At 37.9% G+C, this 13,186-nt stretch overlaps 1 protein-coding gene across 4 annotated transcripts; it reads left to right on the forward strand.

Moving 5' to 3' along the window:
* The first annotated feature begins 2,307 nt into the window (after nucleotides 1–2,307).
* Nucleotides 2,308–13,091, forward strand: dop (drop out). 4 transcript variants are annotated; one of them, XM_008202519.3, is made up of 12 exons: nucleotides 2,308–2,500; nucleotides 3,058–3,199; nucleotides 3,711–3,790; nucleotides 3,837–4,012; nucleotides 4,055–4,163; nucleotides 4,210–4,394; nucleotides 4,446–4,734; nucleotides 4,793–5,828; nucleotides 5,874–6,101; nucleotides 6,149–6,438; nucleotides 6,490–7,341; nucleotides 11,104–13,091. In XM_008202519.3, the coding sequence occupies exons 1-12, from the start codon at nucleotides 2,468–2,470 to the stop codon at nucleotides 12,133–12,135; spliced, it is 4,452 nt and encodes a 1,483-aa protein (XP_008200741.2). In that variant the 5' UTR covers nucleotides 2,308–2,467; the 3' UTR covers nucleotides 12,136–13,091. The 4 variants fall into 4 exon arrangements, with proteins under 4 accessions (XP_008200741.2, XP_008200740.2, XP_972656.3 ...); XM_008202518.3 differs by having other exon boundaries at nucleotides 2,309–2,500; nucleotides 4,443–4,734; XM_967563.5 differs by having other exon boundaries at nucleotides 2,309–2,500; nucleotides 4,067–4,163; nucleotides 4,443–4,734.
* Nucleotides 13,092–13,186: the final 95 nt, after the last annotated feature.

A 13,186-nucleotide genomic window follows, 5' to 3' on the forward strand; every position in this document is an offset into this window, starting at 1 on the left:
AAACGGCACTGCATATGGGAGGCCAAAGTGCAGATTCCAAAAGTATTATGTCTTATACAGGTTGTTCCATTTTTACAGTACAGTCTGTAATATAGTTTTATAGGGTGTATTAGAAATACGTTGTTAATTTTAACAAGTAACAGAGCTCAACAAATAAAACATTTTTTTCTATTGGTAATTTTTTAATAAAAAAGTCGGAAATATACTAAGATTTGCAAAAGATAACGTATTGGAAACGTGTACCCGCCTATGGGTACAAAAATAAAAGAGCCGAACTGATAAAAATGGACAATTTAATTATTTAAACAAATTAAAACAACAATGAAAATTGTTGTGATGAACATAAACTAATTATTAAACACTAACCGGCTCATTTGCACAAAAGAAAGGAGGAAAACAGTGAAGATTTTAAATAAGAATTTCGCAAAATGTTATATAGAAAAATTGTTGTATTTGATGAGTTTTATTACATAGTAAAATTAACACACGTATTTCTGATACACCCTGTATTTATACATATTTAAATTTGCATTTTTTGGTTTTTGCACTTCTGTCTGAGGTATATTTTTTGCATTGTATTTGCATTTTGCATTTGCACCTTAGCATCACTATTCTGTGATCCATGTATTTTGGTAAATAGAACCTCTTGTATTTTATGATCAAGTGTTATTCTATTCAGCGTCTCATTTTACATCTTTTTTTCTTTTTTTTTTTCAAAGGTTATAGTTTGGGAGATAATTCGGTTTTCCTCAAAAATGCACAAAAATTACTTGACAATGTCAAAGTGGCATTTTTTAGTACATCACGTTTTGATCTTCTTGTCAAAATAAATTTCCCGTGTAAAATGCATACAGATTTTATCGAGATACTAACTTTTAGTTTTGCCAAGAAATTATTAAATAAAATTGAAAATTGGAATTAAAAAACTGTTCAGAATGACACCTACTTGAGCAATAGGTACATTCGGAAATTGACTAATTAAGTAATTACTAATTATTCACTGCGTCTAATGTTCTATGGAAAACCTCTTTAATACTTTCCTGCATATTTTTTCTGGTAGTGACTTGGTTTTTTTTCTTTTTTTTTTGTGTAATGATCTAATAATTTCTTGTCAAAATTAAATAAAGGAAATCAAAACGTGGCGTATAACTAAATGCCAGTTTGAGGTTGGTATGTCAGATGTTATAGTTTTTTCTGGCACGCTACTTTAATTTTTAAATTATTTTGTGTGCATTTTTCAGAAACACCGAATTATTTTCTAAACTATCAACTTCTAGGAACAAACTTAAGAGGTAAAAAAGATGTAAAATGAAGCGTTGAGTATTACTTAGTTGTAAAATACAGGGGGTACTATTTAATAAAATGTAGTTATGGACCTTCAAAGTTTACCAAAATGAATGCGTTACAGCACGGTGATGAAAATTAAATAACTCCTGAACGGTTAAAACAAATTGAAAAAACTAATTGGATTTGAAAAGCCTAAAACAGTGCACATGTTGAATGCACATTTTTTAAGTGCATTTAAAATATGTATGAATACACAGGAGGTGCATATAAAAAAACGATGTTACAGGGTTCACTGTAGAAAGGGAACTGTCTGCTTTGGCTTTTCATTTGCCCCTTTGGTTGACTCATTGTCTATTTTTGACGAAATTTACAACATAACTTATATTAGCAAATTTTCAACTCGGTTTAGCAAAAATTTTGGAAATCTCACAAAAATGGATATATTGTAAATTTTTTGGTACGATTTAGCGAATCTTTATTTATATACGATCACAAATCAGGGGAATACAACCTCGTAATAAAACTATCAAATAAAACAACTTTTTTATATAAAGTTTTGCAAAATTTTTATTTATAATTATCACTGTTTTTCCCCTTTCTTTTGTGCAAACGAGCCGGTTAGTGTTTTAATAATTAGTTTGTAATCATAGCAACAATTTTCATGGTTATTTTAAATTGTTTAAATTGTCCGTTTCTATCACAACGAAAATAGTTCAGCTTTTTTATTTTTGTAAATTTTAAGTAAATTTGCAAATTTTATATTGAAAAAATACGAATAGAAAAGATGTTTTATTTATTGAGCTCTTTTATCTGTTAAAATTAAAACACGTATTTCTGATACATCCTGTATAACGTTAAAAAGAATGAATTTAATGTTTGAACTTGGTAATTTTTGTTCCGATGGGTAGGCAACCAACATTACAGACACCGGGTTTATCACAAATTAACAGTAAAAAATAATAAGCAAATAAGGTAAGTAAGGAGATATAAATAACCACACAAACACGCAATAATGCTTTTGGGATCATTATTTTAAATAAGTGGAGTAGTGACATGCAATATTAAGGAATGGCGCTTTTGGCAAATTCAAATTTAAATGATTCCAATTCGGTTTGGACGACGATGGTGGTGAATTTCAAAATAAAATGCCAATCGCAGACAAATCTTAGTTTTTTTTTGAATGAAACCAATAATCAGTTTGCTTATCTGTAAGGTAAGTGATTTATTGTTTTTGCTTATGTCATAATCCTGATTTACTGATGGCCAATTAAAAAACCAAATCAAACGAAAACATGATCTAGAGGTAATTAACTAATTATTGTTGAAATTTTTTGACCGTATTTTGATTTTAGCACGGGTAGTGTTTCTTTGGTAAGAAAAAAACGAAATTTTGCTGTAAGCTCGCAATACGTTGCTATTTTTGGTCAATTCGAAACGAATAAAAATCGCATCAATTCGCAGCTTCTGTCGTATTTGGCCAAACAAAAAATGATGTCAGGGTTGGATTTAGCAAGCCATCAATGAAAGCAAGTTTAGCGTTGCGCGCGCACCCGCTGCAGCTGTTTGTAGTCTTTTGTCAGATTACGTATCCACGAAATATTTTTATTTATGTCATACGAATGGGCCAAAAATTCGTAAAAACAAGACGATGGCCCGTATTGGTAGAAATTCCCCGACTCGTGCCGTTGTAGAAAGACCGCGTTGTGGCCATGTGTGAACCAATGTTTGATCCAAGTTCATGATATTCATTTTTGGATCCGGTTGTGATAGATGGAGGACAACAATGGAGCTAAATCGCGGGCACGTTCAAACTCCGCCAGGGTTCTGCTCTTCGACGACGTCGGACTGCCCCACGACAGGACCAAGCCCCCGCCGATAGCCCCCGGGCCGCCCCCCAAGCATGCACAGCCAGGTTAACCAGCGCCCCGACTTGTTTACCGCATTCCTATCGCTGTTCCAATCAAAACAAGCCCCTAAAACTATTTTTGCAACAGGATGCTTCCGTCTCAACCCTGTTTAATTTTTTGTTGTTAGCGTGCGCTTTTGGTCATTTTTGGACAAGCTCGGAAACAAGATAAGTTGGACGAAAATGACCAAAATGCTAAAAATCAGTCCTGTGTTTTGGGTTTGGGGCCACGAGCCGCCACTGCACTTATCGCTCGAGTGATAGGAACAATAGTCAATAAAAGTCATTCGAATGATTGTTTGTAAACATGAGCAATAACACAGAAAAAATGCTGAAAGTTGACCCCAGGTCAGCTATTGCTAAAGCGTGGTGCGACACAGGCTGGTCAAAAATACGTGTGTAATAATAACTCATGTATTGTCCTTTCGAGAATAAAATGCAATTTCTCAACACGTGACCCCAATCAACTCCACCGTGAATCTTGTTTTTACCATATTGAACTCCTCTTCTAATCCAGATCATCAGTCGACACCTTCGAATTTGGTCCGAATAAGTTCAGCTCTGGGCAAATCGGCTCCGTCGCTGTCGGTGAATATGGTTAGTTTCGTTGGTGTTTGTTGTTTTTGTTAAGCGTTTGTTTCAGAAGGATGTGAATGTGGGGCGCCGAAACAGCCGTCCTGCTGCAGTTCACCGCTTGAGCTTTGTAGCAAATACGTCTCCTGTTCTACCGCGATCTCAGTCACCGATATGTGGCAGTCCGATTGATAGTCCCCGCACGCATAATAGTTTCATCAATTTTCCCTTCGCGCCGATTAAGAGGTTTGGGTTCATTGGGATAGTCTAAGTTAGATTTTTGTGTAGCGCTTCTTTCAGAATCGTTGCTGGGTGTCGGGGGGATGGGAGGCGGTGGTCAGTTGCGTCGTTACCATCCTCGGGGTACGGAACTACGCCTGGTAGTTCCAACATGTCGGTAAGTAGGTTTTTGGACAAAATCGTGGTTTACGCAATTGTTTTAGTCGAAGTGTTCGAGCCAGGAAAGACTGCATCAACTACCACATGTACCTACGTCCGATGATATGAGGATTTTGACTCATCATTTCTCGAGTAACGAAAGTAATCCTTCGTTACCAACGGGGAATTATGAGGAGAATCCTATAAGTCATCGGTCGCCTTTACACCGACCAAGATCGAGAAGTCTCAGGTTTGGCAATTGACACACTTGAGCCCTCTCTTCATTCACATATTGTAGTAGCCCTAGCAGATCTCCTGTCATGGACAACGAAATTTGTATGATGAACGTTTTGTACAAAGAGCGGTTCCCGAAAGCCACGCAACAAATGGAGGAGCGTCTGAACCACTACATCGAAGAAAATAAAACGTTTGACTTCGGCGAAGATTGCGACTATCTCCCTATAGTGCGATTTGTTCACCATCAAGTCTTGGAAATGGCTCGCGATTGTTTACACAAATCACAGTCCAAATTGATCACAAGTCGGTATTTCTACGAAATGTCGGAAAATTTAGAAAGACTATTAACTGAAGTAAGCACCAATTGTTGACTCCCGTAACGTAACTCATCCGTTGTTTTTTCTTTTCTAGACTAAAGATAAGTCTGAAGAAGCTGCTAATCTAGTCACCGGTTTTATAAAAAAGTTGCTGCTGATAATATCGCGTCCGGCCCGTCTATTAGAATGTTTAGAGTTCGATCCCGAGGAGTTCTACCACTTTTTGGAGGCCGCGGAAGGCCAAGTTAAGGTGGTGCAAGGCATCAAAGCCGACATACCTCAGTACATTATCCAAAAGCTCGGCCTAAACCGAGACCCTATTGCCGAGCTCCAGGAAGAACTTCGCGATTGCAATTGGTCGTCGAACCAATCCTCGCGTTCGTCCGTTTGCCTGACTTCAACCCCAAGTACAAAAAAGTCCCTCTCTAATCCCAACGAACAGGATTTCGAAGTCGTTAAATTAATCTCAAACGGTGCGTACGGCGCTGTTTACTTGGTCAAACACAAGCAGACGCGTCAAAGGTTCGCTATGAAGAAAATTAACAAAAATAACTTAATACTGCGGAACCAAGTCGAGCAGGTGTTCGCCGAACGTGATATACTCAGTTTTGCGGATAATCCGTTCGTTGTCAGTATGTACTGTAGCTTTGAGACACGGAAGCATCTGTGTTTGGTTATGGAGTATGTGGAGGGTGGCGATTGCGCTAGTTTACTTAAAAACATCGGACCACTGCCGTCGGATATGGCGAGGTTTTACTTCGCGGAAACTGTCCTCGCTGTTGAATACTTACACAGTTATGGCATCGTACACAGGGATTTGAAACCGGACAATTTGTTAATCACCGCGCTCGGACACATTAAATTGACCGATTTCGGGTTAAGTAAAATGGGACTGATGTCCTTGGCTACGAATTTATACGAAGGGTATGTCGATACTGAGGCTCGGCAATTCTCCGACAAGCAGGTTTTTGGTACTCCTGAATACATCGCACCTGAAGTGATACTGAGACAAGGGTATGGTAAACCGGTCGATTGGTGGTCGATGGGTATCATCCTCTACGAGTTCTTGGTAGGTTGTGTCCCCTTTTTTGGCGACACGCCTGAAGAACTTTTCGCTCATACTGTTCAAGGTATGTACGGTGTTTGGTAGTTTTTTGGGTAATTGTCAGATTTAGATGATATTGAGTGGCCGGATAGTGAGGATTGGCCGGTTCAGGAAGAAGCAAAAGATCTCATTACAGCGCTGTTGCAACATTCCCCTCGTGATAGGTTAGGGACTGGGGGCGCTCACGAAGTCAAAGAACACGTCTATTTCAGTGGTCTAGACTGGAACTCGTTGCTGAGGCAAAAAGCCGAATTCGTTCCGCAGCTGGAACACGACGAGGACACCAGCTACTTTGACAGTGGGTGTTTCCCAACTGCACTATTCTTTAATAATGAAACATTCCAGGCCGCATTGATAGATACAACCACGAACTTGAGGACGATACCGATGATACAGACGACTCGCCTGTATTCGGCCTATTCTCCTCTTGTTCCCCTCAATATCGCAAAGCAAACGTATCGAAGTTATCAAGTTCGGATCCTGATAACTCCTCTGACGGGATTAAAATAAACACGACTGTGACAACGCCGGATACTCCGGACGTGCCCGACTTCAAATTGCGACCAAGGGCTCCGATCAGTCTCCAAACACCGGAGCGCGAACGCCAGGAAATTGCTCCAATTGAACACCGCAAGGTGACATAATTTATTCTATGACAAAAACACTGCTTTAAACCCGAATTTCAGATTTCTCTTGATTTTGGGAAAACAATCAGCACTCCTGAGTCGTCTCAGACCGACAGCGATGATGTTTCGCCTCAAATCCAGCGACGGCGCAAAACCGGCCATTCGCGTGATATTCTACCAAAATTCTCAATATCAGTCGAAGATGAGCACAGCAGTTTAGAGACAGGGACTTCGTCGTCGGAAAATCGCGAATTGTCTCCTCTGGGGCGCGTCCAGTTATCCAACAAGCATAAAAGTCGCTCTGTTGTTAAAAGTGCGTCGACTTCAGGGTTATCACTTATGATACCATCGGACGAATTTCAAGCCCCGACTCATAATATACATTCACCAAGTGGTGGCGGTGGTTCTAGTACCGCCAGTTCGCGTGATGCTTCACCTTGTCGCGAGCTATCTCCTCTCGTCACGAGCTTGAAACCTCCGATTATAATCCGACGAGGTCCGAAAGGATTCGGATTTACGGTTCATACGATACGTGTTTATTACGGCGATACGGATGTCTATACTATGCATCACTTAGTTATGGCAGTTGATGAGGGAAGTCCGGCCTTCGAAGCCGGTTTAAGACCAGCCGACTTAATTACTCACATTAATGGCGAAACTGTACAAGGACTGTATCACACTCAAGTGTTACAGTTACTTTTGAACGGGTCTGAACATGTCAGTTTGAGGGCTACACCGTTGGAGCAAACATCAATCAAGACAGGCGGCCGCAAAAGGGAACCTGGACAAAGCAAACTGGCCAAGAGGAGCCTCCACCGGCAAAGAAAACAAAAGAGGGATAGTGATAAAAGGCGAAAAACGTCACTGTTTCGCAAGATCAGCAACAAAAGAGCCAGCGTTGAGATGCAGCAGGTTGGTGGTTTACCATTCAGGGTGACTGTAAATTATTGAACACCCTGTCGTTGATGCAAAACGGTTGTTTTTATCAAGTATGTTGCTGTTTTGTTTTTCTGAAAGGAGAGCTCAGAAGCAAGACAATTGTTAGGTGTGAACAAACGTAACAAATTTTGTAGCTTCCTGAATCAAACAGCCGTTTTTTTAAACCTTAAAATCCAGAACTACAATACACAGAACACTGTTTTCGACGGTCCTTGGCTATCAGATGGATGCCGCAGTGGATACAAATCTACTGCTGTCGCGAAGAATATACAGTTAATTCAGTTACCATTTCAGTGCAAATTGCAGATAAAATTTTAAAAGCGGTTCATCAAAATCGATATGAATGAATTATTTGATTAAAAAAAGGATGTATTAATAGACATCATTAATACACTCTTTTTCATTAAGTAACTGTTTTTGTGATTTTGATGTCTGTTTTCATGATATTTTGATATTAACAACCAGTTATACTCATACAAATAAAAAACAATGACGACTAACATCATACATTTCATAATTCGCATGTCATATTTTTCAATGGTAATTATTCTCTTCTGATAGTCATGTGGAAAAGTGAATGGAAAGTGTTGAAAAATTTAAAAATTGTCTACTTCGAGAACAAACAAAGGATGAAAGATGAAATTGTTTTTGATTTGTAATTGATTTCTGATTTTGTCACAAAATAAAAATAGTTTACGGTCAACGAAAAAATATTGTAATAAACTCGTTTGTTAATGGGCTATTAATAAACTCAACTATTAAAAGTACTCACTCGTTATCGCTCGTTTGTTCTTTAAACAGCTTCATTTATTATTCGCCTTCTGTTTGGTAATTTGCCTCAATTTTGACTTTTTTAACGTCGTCATATGCGTTGTCTTAACTTGACGGAACATTTTTAAAAAATCTGGATAATTACACATAATTTCAGACGATTTCTTGCCTTAAATGGCCAAGCTCGCATTAGAAATCCCCTGCTGAGGTTCTAAAGTCTATTCAGACTCCAAAAGCTATTATTTGAGGACCAACTTCGTTGAAAAAACACTTGAATTTGGACCATTCCTTGCTAAAAAACCTACAATACTCGCTGTCAAAAACTAAAATTGTCTCAGATTGTATTAGAAAGAGAAATAGTTTTGTTAAAAGGAGTTGATTTTAGACGACTGCTTACTCAAAAATGTTAAAATTTGCTATCGCAAACCTAAAATCGCAATTAAAAGATAAAATTGTTTTAGGATGTCTGAAAAAAACAATTGAATCATCAATTTTGTTGAAATTATTTAATTTGAGATCATTCCTGCCTCAAAAATATCGAAACTCGTTGTCGGCAACCTAAAATCGCTTTATTCTATCGAAGAAAACAACAATTTGAGCACCAATTTAGAAGAAAACACATGAGTTCGGATGATTTTTTGCCCTAAATTACCAAAACCCAATGGTTTAGGCATTTCACTTGCGTTTTTCAAAGACGCTTATTTTGAAACGCAGTTTTTAGTTAGTGGTAGGGCTGGGCGATTATGATTTTGAGTAATTAATTATTGATCAATCGTTTAAATGATTAATCGATTAATCATTGAATCTTTATTAATCGATTAATTTATGCCGTAATCGTTTCATTGACAGTTGAAAAAACAATTATTTGTAAAATGTTTACCTACTTTTAAACACGACCTGATTCAAACTGGCAACTAAAATATGCGATGTAGGTAGTACTATGAGTATTTGTGTTTTTAACATAAAAGTACTCACGATATATAGATATAGAAAGATTTATCGATTAATCGGTTGGTGATTAATCGATATTTATGCGATTAATGTGTTGTCTTGCCCAGCCATAGCAGAGGTTGGTATCGCAAGCAGTATAACACTACGACGAATTGACATGCATATGCAACAGTTTGTGTTCTCTGACACTTTTTGTACCTCCGATGGGGTGCACTTATATTATGTTTTATTATATTACTATATTATATTCAATGGCAACAATTTATCAGTTTAATCTTGTTTCGCCAGTTATTTTTACAGACTCACTAGTCTCACTTAACACCTTCTTTCAAGAAACTCCGGCGGGAATAAATGGAATAATCTTGATTTTTAGTCGTTTTTAGAATACAGTAGACTCCCGATTATCCGAAACTGTTTTATCCGAACAAAAGTTGAAAAATTGTAAGCCCGCTTTACCGATTATCCGCTACGAGGTTTTATGGTTGCACATTTGACGCACACTATTTGTAAACAGTTTTGGTTAATTTAAATTTTCATGTTTTGACTAACATGCAGAAGGCGTCAGGTCAGGTGATGGCGTAGTTGCTCTTAGGAACATTTCTATTGTAAAACTAAACAACCAACCTTAGACTCGTTTATTCAAAATGTAGATGTGGTTGGCTAATAGTAAAATGAGGCGTATTATAAAACGCCTAATCACATTGTAAACGACTAGGGAAATTGTAAATGAGTGAATAAATGCAAAATTTTGATAATGCGACTGAAAATGTCATTGTCTTATTATTGTAAAATGGTTTTTTGTATTGTCTATTTAGAAAATGACAGATTGTTACCTTCAGAGGTTTGTTTTATAAAAGATTAAAAGGTACAATCAGACATTTTCAAAAATACCATTTTCTAGCAGTTAGGTAGTTTAATGAAAAAACACACTAAAATTAAATTATTTGTCAATCAAAACCCTATTATATTTAAGTAACTGTAAACATTCGGATGAGACAAGTTGAGTTATTTTCACTTTTTGTTTGTTCTGCTATCAATACTATCATCCTTTGTAATGTTTGTATAAATATCGAATTATTTTTGTAATATCTTGAGGTTAAGTTTTCCTTCTACTTAATACTGTAAAATTGTTGTAATTCTCGATAATACAACCCTTTATTGATGAAGACATTGCTTTCAGTGTCTTATAACATTTTCAAGCGATAATTTATAATACAAATTTAATGTTCAAAGTCTCAATTTCAATGGTAGAGTTTTGCGCATTATAATACGCATAAATAATGTAGGTTCGTTTCAGTCGTATTGTGAATGAACTATAGGTATTTTACATTCAATCGACGGACGGGACAAAAAAATCATGTGTGTGAAAATAGTTCTAAAAACTTTATTCAGACAAGTTTGAATTATTAAAGACTTTAACGATATTAAACTTAAAAAGTGGAAACTAAAAATTCTTGCTTTTGTTTAACTACGTAAGAAATAAGAATAACAAAAATGTTTGCGATAACGAACGGGACAGCAAAAGTTATGAAGATAAAAAATTAATATTACTAATAAATTTACTTACCGATTTTCATTTTCTAACCTGCCAGAAACTAGAAAAATACTCTTCAAAAAATATTTAACAGTGGTAGTACGTCAGTATTTTATGTTATTGGCATAGGCATAGTACGTAAATTTTACAATCTAATGAACTACTTCAATTTAAATGATAAATCCTCTCTCAAAAACTTTTTGTCGCAAAAACATAAACCGAATCGTGTATTTGGAAAGAAACTTAACGTTACAAAAAACATTTTGAAATTTCTGTATCAGGTTGCATTTTTCCTGGAATGGCTGAGATACATATTACATTTTTTCCGTTTAAAACATTCTTCATACGATTCTTGTTTTAACCGAAATTTCGATTATCCGCAACGGGCCTGGTTCCTCCCTTCCTAAATCCTAAATACCATTTTTTTGTTTTATTGTTTTTTGTAGTACTTTTTTTATGACAATATGTATTTATTTCAGATTGCAGCCATCCAGTCCCCGATAAGCGTGACTCCGAGCCGCAGCTTCCAGTCGTTTCCGCGAAGCCAAGACAGTTCGTTTTCTTCGGGCCCCATCCGAACGCCCCCAACCGTCAACCGTTCAAACTTGACTCTCTCTGACTCTAGCTCATCGTCGCAAACGCCCTCTACAAGCTCACCGAGCGCGACTCCTGCCACCCCTCGAACTAAGCAACACTACCAGCGCCCTTCAACCCTTCACGGCTTGAAACACAAACTCCACTCAAGCGCGTGCCCTAAGGCCCTTCACGCAGCTAGTCCTTCTTGCACCACTGCAGTCCCCAACCGGCGCAAATCAGTCGGACACATACCCTTGTCCCCCTTAGCCCGCACCCCGTCCCCTTCGCCCCTCCCGGCCTCCCCAACGCGCTCCCCCAGCCCCCTGGCCTTCCCCGTGGGGCACCAGCCGGGGAGCTCCAACACGACCCAGTCGTACAGCCCCAGCGCTGGGACGGCACCCATTGGGTGCAATCAGTCGAAAAAAGGGTTTGTTCGGCCTAAGGGAGCCGAGCCTGGATCGCCTCTACTTCGGAGAGCTCTGTCTCCGGATCGGTTACACCCGAGAAGCGCCGAAAGCAAATGCTCGATTTCGCCGCTTTGCTCATCGGGTAATTCCCCGCCGGTTAAAGCGCAAACGCGGGGAAGTACAGTTTGGCGACCGAATCCGCAACCAGAGAAAGACAAGGAGGCGGAAACTGAGGTTGCGAATGCCCAAACTGATGATAGTCGGTTGTCTTTGAATTTGTCGGGACCAGGCGAATTACTGCCGAGGATAGCCGAGGAGAAAGACTCGCCGACCAATAACGGCCAAGAGGAGAAAAAGTGTGATAAAACAAGCAAGAAATGTGATAAAGAAGGTTGCAATAACAAAACGAGTGACGAAAAGAGAGAGAGGAAATGTGATAAAGGGGGGAGTAAGCCGGAAATGAAAAAAAGTGATAAGGCGCAGTCGAGCACGAGTGGCGTTAAAGCAAAAGATAAATCCGTTCAATAATTCTAGCTTAGTATTACGCAACTTGCCAAACATTTTGTATTATATTTGCTTATTTTAAATCGCTCAGAAATCTCGTTTAGTTGCTTTCATACTAAAAAAGACAACACATAGGTAGTATGTGTCTTAAAAATATACTCATATGTTAGGGTGAGACCAGGTGTGATTTTGTTTCGTGTGCATGTAACTCATTTCGATTAAATCTTGTATATTTGTGTAACAGTTGTGTAACTTCATTCATGAGTGGATTATTTGCTTGGGTATACTTTCAAGAGACATCTACGACTGGTGAAGGTTTTAATTTGCTTCGTTTAATACATTCAAAATTCGGAAATGTCAGCCATTTTACCGCAGTATGTGTCAATTGAATTTTTTTAACTACGTGTTTAATAAGTGTATGCACTGGCTATACAATATATATTCTTAGAATAATTAACATGCTAGATGTTAGTTTTAATTGGGATCTCAATTACTTTTGCAATGTGTTAGCCATATTTTGTTCTACAAATTGGCCAAATTTTCTTTAGCCACACTCAACGCAACTTTGTGTAAATTTCTCCAAGTATATTAATTACATTACTGTATTTTTCAAACGCCAAATAGTTTTTTATTCGTTATGCTGCGACCAGTAGTTCAAATCAAATATTTTTGATTAGTATTTCTGTTCAAGCGGGAAGTTTGAAAATCCCAATTGACGTAAGTTGGCAACTGAAGAGGCGTTGTGCGTGGCTGGGTCGAATTTCGCCCACAAATTAGTCTAGGATACCTGGTAATTAGCAAACCAAACGAATTTGCATATATTCTGTTGTACTTAAATCGAAAAGAATATTTATTACTGAAAGTTTTCATGCGTTATACTACAAAGTTGAAATAAGTTGTTAGGATGTTATATAGAAGTAATATATTGTATATTGATTTTTTAATCTGAAATTAAACGGCGCCTTTTACGTTCATTTTAATTAGTGTTTCATTTCGACCAATGGCGAGCCCTGATTTCAAAACCTGGCGAATTCGCGCCAGTGGCAGCACAATCGGTGTTCCGTTCCGTCTGCAG

This window comes from Tribolium castaneum, chromosome 10 (genome assembly GCF_031307605.1).
Source record: "Tribolium castaneum strain GA2 chromosome 10, icTriCast1.1, whole genome shotgun sequence".
NCBI classification, from domain to species: domain Eukaryota; kingdom Metazoa; phylum Arthropoda; class Insecta; order Coleoptera; family Tenebrionidae; genus Tribolium; species Tribolium castaneum.